The 18577-nt window shown below is 38.5% G+C and overlaps 1 protein-coding gene across 6 annotated transcripts in view; it reads right to left on the bottom strand.

Annotated features, from left to right (window-relative positions):
- The window catches only part of dst (dystonin), a 223074-nt gene that overhangs the window by 66773 nt on the left and 137724 nt on the right, over positions 1 to 18577 (bottom strand). For all 6 annotated transcript variants that reach the window (XM_079634661.1, XM_079634663.1, XM_079634664.1 and 3 more), the window contains 10 exons: positions 18135 to 18287; positions 15484 to 15717; positions 15041 to 15325; positions 12676 to 13224; positions 11362 to 11538; positions 9232 to 9355; positions 7856 to 8064; positions 5106 to 5423; positions 4637 to 4803; positions 2998 to 3154 (listed from right to left, as the gene is read on the bottom strand). In XM_079634661.1, coding sequence (XP_079490787.1) covers positions 2998 to 3154; positions 4637 to 4803; positions 5106 to 5423; positions 7856 to 8064; positions 9232 to 9355; positions 11362 to 11538; positions 12676 to 13224; positions 15041 to 15325; positions 15484 to 15717; positions 18135 to 18287 — 2373 coding nt within the window. The remainder of the gene's footprint in view (positions 1 to 2997; positions 3155 to 4636; positions 4804 to 5105; positions 5424 to 7855; positions 8065 to 9231; positions 9356 to 11361; positions 11539 to 12675; positions 13225 to 15040; positions 15326 to 15483; positions 15718 to 18134; positions 18288 to 18577) is intronic.

Below are 18577 nucleotides of genomic sequence, written 5' to 3'. Positions count from 1 at the left end.
AAAAACATGATCCGCTGGTAGTTTATCCTCCTTATATGGGGGATTATTCAGAGAAACGTGTCATTCCTTTAGGAAGAGTTTAAAGGGGTGGTTCAGGATTTTGGACATCGGACCTCATTTTCAAGTTAGCCTAGTTGTTATTCATCAGTGGAGACAGTTTTCAAAAATGTTCATCCAGTCCTTCCAGTTGCTTAGTTCGCCGATGCTAGGCTAGCGCGAGTCAACGGTATAAGCTAGCCTGCCATTAAAAACAGTTTTACCCACTCCACAGTACACCAAAATCAAATAAATTATAACGCCAGACTGTCGATGTAAATGTCTATTGAGAGAATAATGTTAGAAATCAAACTACCGGTACTCTTACATCTCAATGATCGCATTACATTTACAGGAACTAGTTTCTCAGCAGCGGCGGAATTTTACTTTGCTCCGGTTAGTAGTACTGCGCCGAAAAGTAAACACAGAACAGAAGCGCGCACTACAGACGGGACGTCTAGCTAGCTAGTAGTAGCCATGAACAACGATATTGAAAAACATTTGATTGTAAACTAAGGAATTGGCAACATGGTGATTCGTTGTGCATTTCGAAATTGTAAAAATAAACCAAATAGATGGTCATGCAAAAAGTTTCCACAAATTTCCATTGAGAGACCCAGAAAGGAACCAACTGTGACTTCTTTCTGCTGGCTTGGACAACGAGACACCGGCAGAGACTATTAAAGTTGCGAATTTGTAGTGATTATTTTAGACCAGACGACTTTGAAAACCCCCATCATCGAAACGTTCATAAGTCACTGACAAGGAATGCAGTTCCAGCCGTCTTTCCATATGCACCAACAACAGCAGATGAACAGGTAATAACTTTTGTTAGGCTACTATAGCTATCTGTGAAGCTAGTCCCTTTCATAACTGATAGAATGACAATGACAGCGTTAGTGGAGATAACGTTACAGTTCAATTTCTGCCCTTTTAGCATCCATCTCGATTAGTTCTTCGTCTGTGTATTCCGGCTCATACATGTACGGTTCGTTGAATAAAACACATTCCTCGTCTCCAAAGTCTGAAACATTGGCATGGCTTTCAAACGTGGCCATAGTCCTATGTTGATTTCTTAGTGAAATATACTCTGCTTCTGTAGTGATGAGTGTCAGCGGCAGGTAAATACACTTGCGTCATGTGGAGACTCTCTCGGTTGCCTAGATAACTTAATATCACTCCGCCGCTGTTGTAGACTGTGCTAATAAATACAGGGAACAACGTGTAACTATTGCAATCCAATGAAAGGGTAGTTTGATTTCTAACATTATTATCTCAATAGACATTTACATCGACGGTCTGGCGTTATAATTTATTTGCTGTACTGTGGAGTGGGTAAAACAGTTTTTAATGGCAGGCTAGCTTATACCGTTGACTCGCGCTAGCCTAGCATCGGCGAACTAAGCAACTGGAAGGACTGGATGAACATTTTTGAAAACTGTCTCCACTGATGAATAACAACTAGGCTAACTTGAAAATGAGGTCCGATGTCCAAAATCCTGAACCACCCCTTTAATGGGGGGAGTTTAATTCTTGTTTTTAATTGACTTGTCACTGTTGAATGGGGGGGGGGGGGGGGGGGATACCGGTACATTGGTTATACTGGAAATGGATGAAGGATGGTTTGACCATAAGTGTCACGGTTTGGGATTTGTTTCTTGTTCTTGCTTGTCTGTGTCATGTGATCCACTGTTCTAGTCATGTGATCCTGCCATGTGTTTGCTTGTCTGTGTCATGTTGTCATTGGTTGATTGTTTAATTGTTCACAGGTCTAGTCATTAGTCTTGTGTATTTAAGCGCTCATGTTTGCCCCGTGTCTTTGTCTAGTATTGTTTTGTGTAACTGAATGTATCTTGTCCCGGTTCTTGTTCTGAGTTGTCATGCCTTTGTTTTATGTTTGTTCACGTTTTCTTAATTAAAGTTGCATTTGGGTTCTCAACCAGCTTGCCTCCAATTTTAGGATTAATTTCATTATGATTTGATAGTATGTTTACTCTGTCATTATAAAACCCCTAAGCATTTGAAAATTGTAATTTAGAGACAATAAAAATTGTATAAAAAAAATAAATAAATTGACTTCAAACTAATGTTTTAGCAACTTCACTGATTACACAACCTCTCCAAAAAATTATATCATTACAATCTCAAATCATTACTATCACACACAATATAAAACAATCCCATCAGCTCACATTACACCAAAACTCATTAGACCTTTTGGTAACACTTTATTTCGATAGTCCACTTTAGACATATTCTGTTGACTATAAGTAACTTTACAACTACATATCAACTAGCAGTCATTAGAGTATTAGTAGACTTAAGCTTAATATCTGCCAACACTTTAATATCTATAACGTAATACTCTGCAATATTATTGATTCGGCTGCACTGACTCTATTGGGTGAGAACTGAACTTGAGACGATGACTGAACACTGTTTTCTGCAGAAATGCTTTATAGCTGCATTGAACTGCATAATTGATTCACTTTACAGTTATTGAAACAAAATGAATCAGCTGATTTCAACTAAATAATGATTGTTTACTATTGTCTTGAATTCTGTTTGCATCACTGAATCATAATTTTCCTGTTTATCACTGTAAAATATAAATAAAGATGCTTTGACTTTATTGTGATGCTCCTCAACAGACGTTTGACTGACTGTAAGTAACTTGGCAAATACATGTCAACTTATTCTACTAACCCTACCAGTCTACTAATACTCTAATGAGATTTAGTTGACATGTATGTGCAAGGTTACTTATAGTTAGCAGAAAGTCTGAAGTGCACCATTTAAAAATAAATGTAATGTGATAAATGTTTTTTAACAGAAATGGATTAGAATGGATTTTGAGTAGTTCAGAAGACTCTCAGTGAGATGTGTGTCTTCTTCTAGTCTACAGATTCACAGCCTGGTTGTATGGTGCAGGTGTTGTGTGGAGTGAACAGCATCGCTCACAGTGACGGTGTGCAGGTCTGTCCTCAGGCTCTGTTCACTGCAGTCGGGCCGACACACTGGCACGTGCTCTTCTGTGTCCTCCAGCCACTTCATCAACACCCCTGCGTCTGCTCTGAACTCCTGCAGCTGCTTCTGGCACGACCACACCTCCTGCTTCCTAACACACACACACACACAGTGTTATTAAATGTGACCCTGGATCAAACCCAGTCTGGAGTCGCACGAGTATATCTGTGGCAATAGCCAACTATACACTGTATGGCTCAAAATTATCCATTTTTCTTTTATGCCAAAAATCATTAGGATATTAAGTAAAGATCATGTTCCATGAAGATATTTAGTAAATTTCTTACCGTAAATATATAAAACATGTATTTTTGTGAGTGAATGCAGCACAATAGTGAACATAAATGCACAACTTTGAAGGAGATTTTCTCAATGTTTACATTTTTTTGCTCCCTCAGATTCCAGATTGTTCAGCACATGGTTTCTATAACTGTCCTAGCTAATCAAAACCCTCACTTTACACAATGAAATTAAAAACAGGGAGATACACACTACTGTTCATAATTTTTAGGTCAGGAATAAAAAAAAGTTAGTTTTCAACACCGAGAATAATCATTAATGTTTCCTGAGCATCAAATCATCATATTAGAGTGATTTGTGAAGGATCATGTGACAACCCAGTCTGGAGCCGCACGGGTATATCTGTGGCAATAGCCAACTATACATTATATGGCTCAAAATGATAGATTTTTCTTTTATGCCAAAAATCATGAGGATATTAAGATCATGTTCCATGAAGATATTTAGTAAATTTCCTACCGTAAATATATAAAACATGTATTTCTGTGAGTGAATGCAGCACAATCGTGAACATAAATGCACAACTTTAAAGGAGATTTTCTCAATGTTTACATTTTTTTGCTCCCTCAGATTCCAGATTGTTCAGCACATGGTTTCTATAACAGTCCTAGCTAATCAAAACCCTCACTTTACACAATGAAATTAAAAACAGGGAGATACACACTACTGTTCATAATTTTTAGGTCAGGAATAAAAAAAAGTTAGTTTTCAACACCGAGAATAATCATTAATGTTTCCTGAGCATCAAATCATCATATTAGAGTGATTTGTGAAGGATCATGTGACAACCCAGTCTGGAGTCGCACGGGTATATCTGTGGCAATAGCCAACAATACATTGTATGGGTCAAAATTTTCTATTTTTCTTTTATACCAAAAATCATTAGGATATTAAGTAAAGATCATGTTCCATGAAGATATTTAGTAAATTTCCTACCGTAAATATATAAAACATGTATTTTTGTGAGTGGATGCAGCACAATCGTGAACATAAATGCACAACTTTAAAGGAGATTTTCTCAATGTTTAGATTTTTTTGCTCCCTCAGATTCCAGATTTTCAATAGTTGTGTCTCGACCAAATATTGTCCTATCCTGACAAACCACACATCAATGGAAAGCTAATGTATTCAGCTTGCATGTGATGTTTAAATCTCAATTTAAAAAATTGACCCCATGTGACAGGTTTTGAGGTCCAGGGTCACATTTGAGGTGTAATTGTACATTTCTATACAATTATTGTTTTTAAGCTAAGTGCCTTCCTTAATAACTTACTTCTCCATAACTGTCTCTTTAAGAGCATTGAAGTTGTCGGAGATGTTCTGCATCTTGCTCTGGAGAAGAGCTGAGCTTCCTTCAGGACCGAACCTGCCGAGTTCCTCCGACAGTCTCCGCAGGGTTTCCACGTCCTCTGCGTGCTCACACAACTCGCCACTCGTGTCCTACAGATAACGACTTCATTACAACTTAAACAGATTATAGGACATAAACAGGGTGTCTCGCTTTCAATCCATTTTCTAAAAAAAATAATCCATATCCTTTAATTACTTCACATCTGTAAACCATGATTTATATCATATCATTGAACAACACATTTGTAAAGTGAGTGCAAAATGAGCCATCAATATCTTTAGGAGAGAATCTTATGTTAAGAAGGAATAATATCTCCGGTAACACTTTACAATACGGTTCATCAGTGAACATGAACTGATGATGACCTGCACGTGCACCGCATGGAGCTCACCTGTACGAGCTGTGCGAGTTCAGCGACGCTCTTTCCGGGTCCGTCGGTCTCTGCCAGAGCCTGTGAGCTCTTCTGCACAAACTGCTGCAGCTTCTCCGACGTCTTCTCCAACCGCTCCACCTTGTCTCTGAGCTCCTCCATCTGAGAAAGCTTCAGCTTGTGGCGCTCGGAGGCGTCAGTGAAGCGCTGGGACAAGCTCTCCATCTCACGCTGGAGCAGGACAGCGGCGGCAGGGTCAGCGTTCTCCACGAACTCCTGCACCTTCAGCTTCATGGCAGAGATGCTGCTCTGCTTGATGGACATGTCCTGCTCCACAGCCTGAAATACACACACTTTTCATCAAAATTCATCCGTTGAGCACAATTAAATATGAATATTAAAGGTGCTCTAAGCCATCGGTTTCCAACAGGGGGGTCGCGGCCCACAAGGGGCCCTCAGCGAGCTCTGTGGGGGGTCGCGTCATATTTTGAAAAGTTTTGAGCAATGAGCATTAAATAAAAGTCCTTCCCTTTTTTTGCTCAAAATGTACAAAATGTATATACTGAGCGAGTTCATCATAAATCCATTTTCCAATCCATGTTTTTGTCTGATCCTGAGCCACTGGTACTCCTATAATAAGTGTTTACATTGGGACTATTTTACACGGGTTCGGATGCGGAGTAGCCCAGGACCTGCGTGACTCGTCATAGACGTACACAGAGAGAAGTAGTTCCGGCTACAATGTTCTTCCGAAAGACGCATTATTCTGTTAATAAACGCAAGTTTATTATCGCTCGCCAAAAGCGTCAAAAATAAAGCCTCACGTTGATAAAGCCTCACAAATAAAATGCAGGTATTGAGTTCCCAGACAGCAGTCATTTAGTAATAACCTATATTCTTTCTTTTATTTTACCTACACACCAGTGTGAATATGTTTGTTAATGCATTTCAAATAGGGCCAATGTATAGACTACTCCTCGGCTTACGTTTTTAAATTACAAAGGGCCTACTGATGTTTTTGTTATTGTATTTTCAATATTATAGGCTATTATTAGTGCATAAACATATCTGGTTATAGTAAACATACCGTTTGTTTGAAAACAACATATTGTGTCATCCTTGCTGCAAGCTTACAAGAGCGATAATATCATTAAATGTGAAGGGGGCCCTAAAATATTTTCTTGGGAAAAAGGGGGTCTCAGACAAAAAAAGGTTGGGAACCACTGGTCTAAGCGATGTTGGGTGACGTCACTTCTTGTTGACGTTCGAAGTATTGTCCAACAAAACGGAGGCTAGCTCGACCCCCCTCCTCCTCATCCCGTCCCCTCCCACTCCCTTCGAATGCTTATACGATGTAAATTCTGGATTTTGCGCATTCCTTCCCTCTTCTTTGCTATTTGTTCATCGGAACGGCGTCTCTTTGGTCGTGTGTCGGCCATATCAAAATTCAAGAGAATATAATTCTAACGTTAGTCTGGTCTAGGACATCTCTCTGCTAGCTAACTTCCCTCTTCATGCTTCTCTCTCCTCCACTCCCTCCTTCATGTGCACGCGCACTAACCCCCCAAATCCCCCAAACCCTGCTTGTCGGTGATTGGCTGGAACACTGTTTGTTATGTTTCGTGGTGCGGGTTGGCCCAGTTTGTTTTTGTTGCCGTTTGTGGAGCCTGGGCTGTCTACAGAGACCGCGGTTTCTTACAGTGTGTTCAGGGGACAGCAGCTAGCAGATAGTGAGGAGATGTTTGCTGTGTGTGACAAAAAAAAATTTCAGTCTAAAAAACGTGTGACATCGCTTAGAGCACCTTTAAGGTAAGATCAGATGTTTTATCAAGCTTTTATTTTTACATTTAGATACGTATTTTTTAACAATGTTTTAAATGTGGCCACTCCATTATTGTGTTTACTAAGTTAAGATTAACTCTCCTCGGGTCATTTTAACCCGAAAATCATTTTCTTTGAATTTTCTTAAAATTGAGTGTTCATCGGAGTGGTCTAAGACCTTAAGATGTTTGTTGCACTTGAACTTGGAATACACATAAATAAATAAAAAAGGATTTGAGGAGTTTATGTGGTTGTATTAAAAATAGTAATAAAACCTTCCCTCGCGGGTCAGTATTAACTCCCATAGGAATGAATGGGAAAGGGGGAATTATTTATTTATTCTGAATTAAAATCAACATTTTCAAATAAATAGGTTTTGATTGTTTTTTTCCCCTGCTGTCCACCTTACTGGCTTGAATTATTACAAAATCTGACACTTCAGTATAAATACATACCTCAAAAATGCTCTAAATTAAAACTAAAAATGCTAAAACTTTACCAAAAATGATTTTATAATCTCTAAATATATACCCAATACACACAGAAGAAAATATTAAGGTAAGATCAGAAGTTTTATCAAGCTATTACATTTAGATACACATGTGACAGAAAAGATACTGAAATGAGGTTCGGGGTTTTCCTCTTGAAGTCTGGACCGTTTTTATATTTTGCTTAAAACAAACAATGTACATAATAATCAAAACGCCCTCATCATGAGCATAACACAAAGTTAATTTCAAAGTCATTTCAAAGTTTATGTAAATCCTTGCCGTTTACAAATAATTTCCCCAAATTATATGAATTATGTTTATTTTGAAATGCTCTTTTAACATGCAGAGTAATAATGCTAAATGTAGATGAAAAATACCCTGGTTTGACCGGTCAGAGTCAGATCAAGTGAATATGCCTGATATAGAGTATGTTTGCATGAGAGGTGAAAGGTCACATACCGCCTCCCTGCCGAGTGCATTAGTGATGGAGTGAGAGTCGAGTGGCACTCGCGGCGTCTCCTTCACGCTCTCCTCCACCGTCTCCATCCAGGACATCATCTGGTCCAGCCCGTCCTGCACACTCAGAGAGCGCGTCAGAGTCACCTGCAGCTTCTCGTTGCGGTCGCTCACGGACTTACACAGGTTATCGTATCTCTCTGCGATGTCGTCTACAAACAGAAGCATATTTATACATGCTTTATTCACAGCTCTCTGCAGGACTGACAACATGTCCACGTTGCTTTGGTATAATAATCTTTTTATGGAACTTCTCTGAAAAGAAATTGCTGATCACAGTTTTTATTTCTCCGTACAAATACATTTGACATAAACACACAGTGAAAGACAAACACAAAAACAGAGGGTTCATAACATATGTTTGACATTTTCAACGTTTCAAGGCAAATGATGGTCACACCAGATACTGACTGGTTTTCAGACCCCCCCAATACAGTAAAACTGCACATTTTAGAGTGTCCTTTTATTGTGGGTAGCATAAGGCACACCTGTGCAATAATCATGCTGTGTAATCAGCCTCTTGATATGCCACACTGTGAGGTGGATGGATTATCTCGGCAAAGGAGAAGTGCTCACTAACACTGATTTGTGAACAATATTTGAGAAAAATAAGCCTTTTGTGTACATAGAAAATGTCTTAGATCTTTGAGTTCAGCTCATTAAAAATGGGGGCAAAAACAAAAGTGTTGCGTTTATAATTTTGTTCTGTGTATGTACAGTATACATTAGAGGGGAACAGGAAAATAAATCCTGGTAAGCAATAGTAATTTACATAAACTGTGATGTCAAGTTCTATAAAGAAGCACAGCATGTTGGAAATGAGTTTCCTCATGATTTATGAGTGTGGAAAGAAAGCAGACCAGGCTTGTGTGAAGAAATCAATATTTTCATGTGCAAATGTTGTTCATTGTTTTCCAATTGAATAAGATCTGTTTTTTTCTGCAATTGGCAACGAGATAATAATAAAAATGGTTTGGTTTGGTTATAAATCTTTAATGTAGGCATGTGTTTTACCTTCTAAATGTATCATTTAATCATACATAATTTAAACATTTCACACATTCATGCTTAAATATCATGTTTGCACTTTATTTTGTGTATTGTATATTGTACTGTATGCTGATTTAAAAAAAAAAAAAATTAAATACTTAAAAGAAATGAATAATAAATAAAACATACTTTGATATTGCAGTAATTACATTTTGCGGGGGAACTGTGGAGATTTTGCTTTATTGTCATGAAAATTCTTCACGATCTTTCTTTTTTTTTTTTTCGCCTTATGCTTGCGGTGTGTTTTTGCGTGATGAATGTGGACTCACCCACGGTCTCCTGGATCTCCTCAGGATTGGACAGCAGTTCTCCGTCTGCAGAGATCAGGGCATCACATGATTTCCTCAGCGTATCCAGCACAGCCTGATGGGACGTCGTTTGCCCGTGAAGACTCTGGAACAAACCCATGCTTATTACAACCCAGTAATAAGAGTGCAGTCAATAGACTGGTTATCTTAAAAGCACAACATCAGCGGTGTGTGTGTGTGTGTGTGTGTGTGTGTTCTTTATTCATCTCAGTAACGCATATGAGACCGTGACATTAAAAAAGGTTGTTCAGCATAAGGAAGGACACAAGGTCAGAAGACAGTCGTACTGATCATTCCTGGAGGAAAGTAATGGAACATGAATACATGTGTCTGATCTCGCTGCTGGTCAGCTGAATGTGGTCTGAGTGCATCATGGGAGATGTAATCTATTTAAGTGTGATTAGCTTTGTCTGCTTCTCTATTTACCTTTGCAAGAACAACTAGCTATAATGCGTCACAAGTAAATTAAATCTGTGCTAAGTTATTTGTGCTGTGACATATCTTCAGTGCTATAAATACACAAAAGAAGAGAAACAACCATGCATTTTTATAACGTTCTAATGGAAAATTAGGATTTAGTTCAGTTTGTCTAAAAGCATATAACACTGCCCGTGGATAAATTTAGTTTAGATCGCATTTTGGATTGACATCAGAGTGTTGATGTGCAGAACTCATACTGGCTTGCTGTACTGACTTATTACAAAACAGAAAACATGATGCATATTTTAAAAACACATTGCAAACACTAAAACGTCTTTTGAAGTCGTTTTATAGTGCACTCAAAAAAATGGTAACCTAGTTTATTCAAGTCAAAAATATTATTAAATATAGCCGAATTAACCTAAATGCATTTATTTATACAAACAAAATAAATGAAGGTTTAGTTTCATACAGATTACATTGCAGGAGAATATTTGTTTTAAATGTGAATTGTTTTATTTAAAAGTAGACATTTAAATCTTTCTTTAGACATATTGGGTGATATATTAGACATATTGGGATGTTTGGGTGATAAGTATTAGCTGAGTTTCAGTTCATTTTCCAGACTTGTTTCAGAAGGATTTTTGTGGAGACAGAGTGAGCTTAAAGCGCACCCTGTTTAATTTATTTATTTTACAAAAACACAAGGTTTTGATGTTAATGTGAGTGTACACAAATAATAGAAGACCCTCTATAGTTTATAATCATGTATTTATTGTATTTATATGACCATAAATGACGGAGTATTTTAAGTCTATGTTGCTGTTATGTGGGGAAAAAAACAGCAAAACGCGCCCCGACCCCAGAGGGTTAAGCTAAAAATTTCAGGTTACCACTTTTTACAGTTTAAGCAGGACCTAAAATTAACACTCATCAAATGCTTGTTGGCAAATATATGAAATGGTGTCAATTGCCAGTTGGCCGGTAACATTTTTATGAGTTCAAACAACGCAATGTTGTGAGTACATAATATGTGAACAAACGTGAATGACACTCAGGACAGTTGACGGGCCAGTGAATGAATGCTGCATCGTCACAAAAGTTTAAGCCAATTGAAATATTCGAGCGCAACTTGGCTTTCTTTCTTCATGTTTTTACACTGCTCATAATTTACCCAGGGTTAGCAAATAACCCTGGGTGTTCATACGCTGCCATTTCACACTAGACTCCTAAACCCTGGGTTAACGTTCTTATTTGCATATTTGCAGTGTCAGTGTCATTGATTGGCACTGAATATTGATGGCACTGAATCATTGTGTATCCTCATATTTCAGACTATCAAGTTTATACTGAATTGTCTTATCAGACTGTAAAGGTAAGAATGAAACGTCTGTTCTTCAGCATCATGCCGTAACACCGCATCATTTGGCACTGCAGAAGTTTGGCACCACAATGTGGAGATAACAGCACATAAGAGACGCTAACCCTCATCAGGAGCAGGGTGTCATCACCCCGGTTAAAAAGCAGTGCTAACCCCGCTTCTCACAAATGTGAAATGCTCCTTTACCCACGGTTAAAAGCGCGACACTGGGTTCAGCACATGTTAAAGGCCCCACACCGTGGCATTATAACTCTGTGAAGTGAAACAATGACAGTAGATAGTGGTCATGCCTTGGTCTCCTCCAGCTGCCTCTGAAGGGTTTGTGGATCTCCAGCAATGGCCTCTGACTGCTGTCTTCGGGACTCGTCCTCAGAACTACTGAGCCACTTCACCAGGCCACCACTGGCGTCCTCATACTTCTTGTACTTGTCCACCACGTCTCTGAGATTGTTTCCAAGCTGATTACACTGAAACGTATAAGGTCGTATAAACGTCAAACATTTAATGTCATTTTTTATATTTATATTAAAAAGATTGGAGGATCGTAGTTCACTTTAAAATTTAAATTCTGTCATCATTTACTCAAGTTGTTACAAAATAAAGTATGAGTTTCTTTCTTCTGCTGAACACAAATGAAGATATTTTGAAGTTGATGGACCCTATTGACTTCAATAGTACTTGTTTTCCTTCTACTGAAGTCAATGGGGTCCATCAACTGTTTGGTTACCGACATTTTTCTAAATATCTTCCTTTGTGTTCAGCAGAAGAAAGAAACTCATACAGGTTTGAAACAACTTGAGGGTGAGTATATGATGACAGAATTTTCATTTTTAAGTGAACTTTTCCTTTAATAATGTAACGTCAGAACATGGTACGTTTTTTTTATTATTCTTATTGAAAGGAGTAAAGCAACATACAGTAAAACCACAAAAGGTACATTTTCCTTCCTTCTATTTTTACTATAACAACCCCCCTCACCCCTGAAACATCCCTTCCCTGGACAGCTTAATACAACAGAACAACATAGCGTCTGGTTATAAAGACAATATATAACAATTATGTCATTACACCTTTTCAAGGCATGTACCCATGCATACCAAAACATAAGTACTGATAATAAAAGTATCATTATTACTGTATAAATGCATAAAAGAGAGAGAGAAAAAAGAAAAATGTTGCCAGTGTGAGACGGACTACACTGAGGTCAAGACAGCAAATACAGCGTCACAAAAAGGTGTAAAGAGAGAGATACATGGAAAATAAGTTAACAACTAGGCAATTCTTTTAGATTTTTAAAATATGACAAAATAGGTTCACATTTCGAAGAAAATCTGTCCACAGATCCCCATAATGTAAATGTTCTTCTGGATATGGTTTATTGTTTGCTGAATTAGAACCATTGAGAGACAAATGCTGCCATCTATTGGTTGTAATTATAAAGTGGTTAATTTCCCATACAGCTAAACTAACTGAAATGTGTGTGTGGAAAATGTAATTTTTTGCAATGTTCCTAAGAAAAATGCCATTTTTTTTGTTTGATTTTGGGGTACCTGGACAGATTCTGGACACGATTCTGCCACTGACTCAACATAAGATTGCATTACCTGTGTGTGCAAGCCTTTGTATCGAGCGGCAGCAGAGTCCAGCTTTTCTTTGACTGCAGAACAAGTCCCGGACATGTCAACCACCGACAGGCCGTCCGTCCCCCCAGATCCCCCCCGATCGCAGGCCTTCGCTGCGTCCAGCACCTTCTGGCCCGAGATGGTAATGAAGCGCAGGTCTCCTTTATGAGAGATGACGTCTTCAGAGAAGCTCTTCTGTCTCTGTAGATTATTACTCAGAGTGTCCAGACTCGCAGCCGGCGTCTCCAGCTCCTCCACCTGCCCGTGGGCCTGCTGGAGCCACGTCTCAAACTCCTCGCAGTCCCCCTTAAACTTCTGAAGCTCCTCCTGGACAGTCTGCACGTGCTTCATCTGCTGCTCGGCCTGTGTGAGAGAGGACTCGTAGCGACCCTTCAGCTCTTTAATGTCCCTCTGTAACTTGTCTTTTTCAGCAGGGGACAGGACTTGAGCCTGTTTGTCGAGTAACGCCTGCGCTGACTGTGTGGCGATGATCAAGTCCTGCTGTTGGGACAAGATTTCCTGGTGGTGCGCCTGTGGAGATGGAGAATGGAGCGCTTAGTAAGTCCATGCATTTCATTGCCATTCAATCTCATTTGAAATAGTTTCAGTCACGAAACTTTAGAGGGCTAAGGCTGAAAGGTCCATTACATGCAATCTACCGCATGGCACAAGCTGACCGTCCTCTGCTGATCCTGCAGCCAATGAGATTGCTAGCTCAATTAAATAAACAGGAGTGCGTATCCCGAAAGCATCGCTAGCCACCTATGGTCGCAAGTTCTGTCAGTATCAGTATAATTCAGTGAGTCTGTGTTTCCTGAAAACATAGTTCTAACCAACATTTGCAAACCGCATCGCAGAGTTGAGTGTGTGGAACGACAGCTCTCGACCTGTGGTTAGAAGTGCTGACATTCAGTACAATCTATATATATTTTATTTAGAATACATACAAATGTCATTTACATCTTTTAGTTTATCAAGATATTTTCTTGATAAACTAAGAGTGCGCATGAGTGAACATTAGAACGAGCCTATGATTGAATCTGGAAATAAAGCAAAATAACTGAGATAAATAAGAAATATTCCTCAGATGCCATGTGCGTAATTTATAGCAAAACATCTAGCGTTAATTCGATCTCAAACCGATTCATTAAAAGCAGTTATTACTCCACCACCTGCGTGACATTATCAACCAGCGTGGTTGAACGACCACTTTGCGACAATATGGTTTTGTGACTAGCAAGTTTATTTCTTCAACGATACTAGTATGATCAACTATGATAGCTAAGCAGAGAGTTACGTCGTTGTACTGGGAACACACCCCTGGTTGAGAGTTTGCTGTAAGCTATTCCTGCAGCGTGATTCCTCTGAACCCCTCCACCTCCCCAGCTCCACCTGCCTAGATCTCACATGCTCACCGCAGTGTGTCTGTGTATCTATTAGCAGTGGCAAGTCCATACTTCAGCAGGAATAATCAACAGCAGCGTAACAGATCTAGTCTGCCAACGCCAAATACATTAACATTGAATTGCAACTTGATCATGCTGTCTAATTACAAATATATTTAAACACATGACCTTAATATTTTAATAGAAATGACAATAACGTATCAAAAAGCACTGTAAAGTTCAGCTAAATGCATTTAAAACTTTTTTAACTATGATACATTTTCACTTCATTGCAATTCACAAGTTGTTAAGATTACGGTCACACGTGCTGATTGGTTGATTCAAGGAGATCAGGGGCCAGTTGCATAAACATAGACATTATGTTAAGACTGTGTCTTAAGAACTAGTATGAACAACTAGCAGTTAGTTTAGGGGTAATCTGTCTTACTTTTTGGTATCAAATTAGACCAATCTACGTTTTTATGTAACTGACTAAGAATGAAAATTGATGACTAACTTGTAAGACTAGTCTAAACAGTTTATGCAACCGGCCCCTGGCTTGAAGATCAGTTAAGTAGCATGTAATAGAAATCAAGAAACAAACAGAGCTAATCCAATAAACAGACGATGATAAGGTAGCAACGTTAACACAAGACAAGGAACAGAAGCTCACTGAGGATATAAATACAGTCAAACAAAGAGCAAACTAGATAATTAACAAAGGTGATTAACAAAGCACAGGTGAATGGGATGAAACACTGGGAAAACTGGGTCGAAGGAAAATGAGCATACGGAAAATAAACAAGACAGGACATTCCTGACAACTACATTAAATTCGCAATTTAGTATAATAATTTTTTTCTGTTATAATTACACTTTTGTATGCTGAAGTGTACTTCTGTTTCACAAGGGTATGAAAAGTCTTTCAAAGAACTACTGTAAATAAACACTGAAGTACTTACTTGGACTCTATCATACTGTTGGTCCAGGTCCAAGGCTTTACTGTCTTGTTTTTTGCCGGTATGTAGACTTGTGTTATCTGTAGCATCTAATGCATTTCCATTAGGATCATCTCCCTCGCCAATAATCCTCTTCTCTGACGTGTACTCCGGCATGTTTCCGTTCTGTTTACCCGTCTGGTCCTTTTGTATTCCACCCATTTCTTTCTCTTTCCCAATGTTGGAGATCCAGCCTAGAAGACCCTCAATTTTGGTTTTACTCTCCTCAAGTTGTTCAACAGCTGCTACCTGTATTGTTGCAAAATCGAAGAAAAAATAACTATGATTTACTGAAAAAGTCACTTTTGAGAGGCAGCACAAACTAACTGCACTAATGTCACTAAATGTATTTTCTTTTTTAACTACCACTTGAATAGTGTTTGGAAAAGTGTTCCCCCCCCCCTAACCTTCTCAGTCTCCTGCTTGATAGCACTTGTCAAAACCTTCTCCAGATCCTTCCTCGACTCTTCTGCCTTCTGGTTGAGCATATTCGCCTTGCTCTTCAGTTCTTCCAGTTTGTCCTCAAGAGCCGATATCTGCTCTGGAGTGAGTTTACTGCGATTCTCCTCCAGAAACTTCTTTGTGCTACTGATGACTTCATTGAGGGCACTGGCATTAGCCTGCAGGTCTTTCTGTAGAGCCTGAGAGACCAGCATAGAGAAACAATCTTTAATATTCAGCTTCCATCTAAACTAATAAAAACAATATAACACATAATTAATTGCAACAAGCCACTGTGTTACAGTGATTTTACCTCGAGTAAAGGGTTAAGGGTGTTCCTAGGCATGTATTAATAGTCAAATCATTGTAACACGCAGACATGAGTGGCTAAATCGCCGATACAAAATAAATACGAAAAATACACCATTGTTCCATAAATAGTTACATTTAGTATGAATTATTATGAAAGTTCATTATTCTAAATATAGGCACTTAAAGCAGCATGTTTGTCAGGACACTGGTTTGTAGCCGACTGGTTGTTAGCATGTTTCCTGGTAGCTGCTCAAGAGCTTCTCAATGTTCAGGGTGGTTTCTGTTGTGTTTATGTCATTGCGAGCTAATTGCTAGACAGTTGTGAAGCCAACTTGTCTAGGTGTATGCTAGGTAGTGCTGGGCGGTATTCCGGTTCATACAGAATACCGGTGTTTATTTTAGTTATGATATGATTTTTTTAATATACCGCACTACCGGTGTATGTCGCTTTAACAACGATCGGAACGCGGCGCGGCGCCACACAGTTTGAGAGTGTCTTTTCACTGTTGCACTGCGGTGATGCACAGCTGTGTTACTAAGCGTGACGGTGAAGATGGAGAGGTTAAACTATGATTGATAGCTGTAAAATTATATTACAGTGTTTCCCATACATTGGTTCACAATATCAACACAGCCTTTTGGAAAATCTATTTGTGGTTGGCATTGACATCGTTGAATAATCATGAGCACTGCACGTTTCAGTCAAAACGCGGTGCAGGTGTTTATATATGAATGTATCTGAAGTAGGGCTGTAACGATTAATCGCGATTAATCGAAATCCAAAATAAAAGTTTGTGTTTACATAATATATGTGTGTGTATTGTGTATAATTATTTTGTATATATAAATACACACACATGCATGTATATATTTGAGAAATATTTGCATTTATATACTGCATATATATTTTTATATGATTTATATTATATATACATATAACTATTTTATATATAAATAACACATTTTTATTAAATATATACATGCATGTGTGTGTATTTATATATACAAAATAATTATACACAATACACACACATATATTATGTAAACACAAACTTTTATTTTGGATTTCGATTAATCGTTACAGCCCTAATCTGAAGTGAACTGACGGTCTTCAGAAAAGTTTCTCTGTTATTTTAATTGAATACCGGGGAAAGCGCTGTTTCTACCCCTCCTAAAGCGCCTCCTGCTGCACCTCTTTGTAATCAGCCTTGCAAATCTGTATTAACACTAGTGTGGATTTTTTCTACAATATTCACTCATTACAGTGAAATAGGGCATTCTAAGTCAATCTACTGCAGTATCTCCTCTCTCAATCAGTAGAAAATGTGGTTAACACCAAATCATGCTTAAAAAAAAAAAAATACCGTCATATACAGTGAAACCGGTATATTTATTAAAAATACCGTGATATGGATATTTGGTCATACCGCCCAGCACTAATGCTTGGTGACCAACAGATTGATCTGGTCTGCGTTTCCCAAAAGTATTGTGAGCCCAAGTTGATAGTGAAGACCATTGCCACAAATGTTTCTACTATCAACTTGATGCTTTTGGGAAACGCAGGGTGGTTGCTAGGAGGTGACTAAGCTGTTTGGAGTAGTTACTAATGCATGTATTTGGTTTAGTGTGGTTGTTAGGCAGTGGTTATTCCAATTTCCAATTCCAATTTATTTATAAAGCACATAATAATACAATAAGGCTGAACATTGTGCTACACAGACAATAAAACATTCCAATATTACATACACAAATAACTATATCTACTAGCAAAATATCTACTCTCAGATTGTTAGACCCACAGACACTTAAGAGTCTTAAATAAACATAAAACAATTTCAAACTCTTAACAACCGAGGTACTGACAACAGTACCTCAACACTCATGTATGATTAACAGTGAAACGTGGCTATTGGGTTCTGGGTGTTACTAGGATGGTGTTGGGCTGTTTATCAATGCAAGTACATGGGATTTTTTAGCTCTTCTTTTTTATCTCCTGAACAAAAATATGGTCTGATCATTTATGAATTATTTATGTTAACAACACACCTTAAATCAATAATCGCCACAAATTTAGTTGATTCTTCTGCCGCCATTTACATAGCAACGCCCTGCAATCCAATCAATTCCCGGAGGACGAAATCAAGTCCCACTCTACTTTTTTTTCTTATTATAGAGGCTGTTTCACTTTTGCAATTGGAAAGTAAAGACTTCAATTTCATGCCAACTTAAACAAAGACCTCTAATAACTTCTTTAACTGTATGTAATATGTACAAGCATATGTGGTAGCATGTGAGCAGGTTGTACCTGATGCTCCTGCTGGTATTGCTGGAGGTCTCCCACACTCTTTGCACTGACTGCCTGCTGCTGGTGGCCAATCAGTCGGTTCTCCGTCTGTGTTAGATCATCACACAGCTCCTGCAGCTTTTCTGAAAACTCCTTCTGCTTCTCCACAGCGGCCTACCACATATGCATTCAGTTAGAAAAGAAACCTTTTCCACAGAGAAAAACCACAGCATCAAAGCAAACACAGAGCATTTGACCATTAGCAGTGACTGAGTATGCTGTAAACATGCCAGCCATTCAAAGAGAATTTGGCAATGTAAAGAACTGTAGGTTAGTGCTGCCTTTACTGCCAGAAAGCATATCCACATATAAAGTTTAGGTCCTTTGGTAGTAAGAGCTGAATAGGTTCAGGCAGCCTGAAAAATGCAAACAGGATCAGAAGAAGGTAAGTTGGTGGCAGTGAA

The sequence above is a fragment of the Phoxinus phoxinus genome, assembly GCF_949152265.1.
Source record: "Phoxinus phoxinus genome assembly, chromosome: 14".
In the NCBI taxonomy this organism is placed as follows: Eukaryota; Metazoa; Chordata; class Actinopteri; order Cypriniformes; family Leuciscidae; genus Phoxinus; species Phoxinus phoxinus.
The sequence above is the reverse complement of the archived record's forward strand: the minus strand, read 5'-3'. Positions and strand labels throughout refer to the sequence as shown.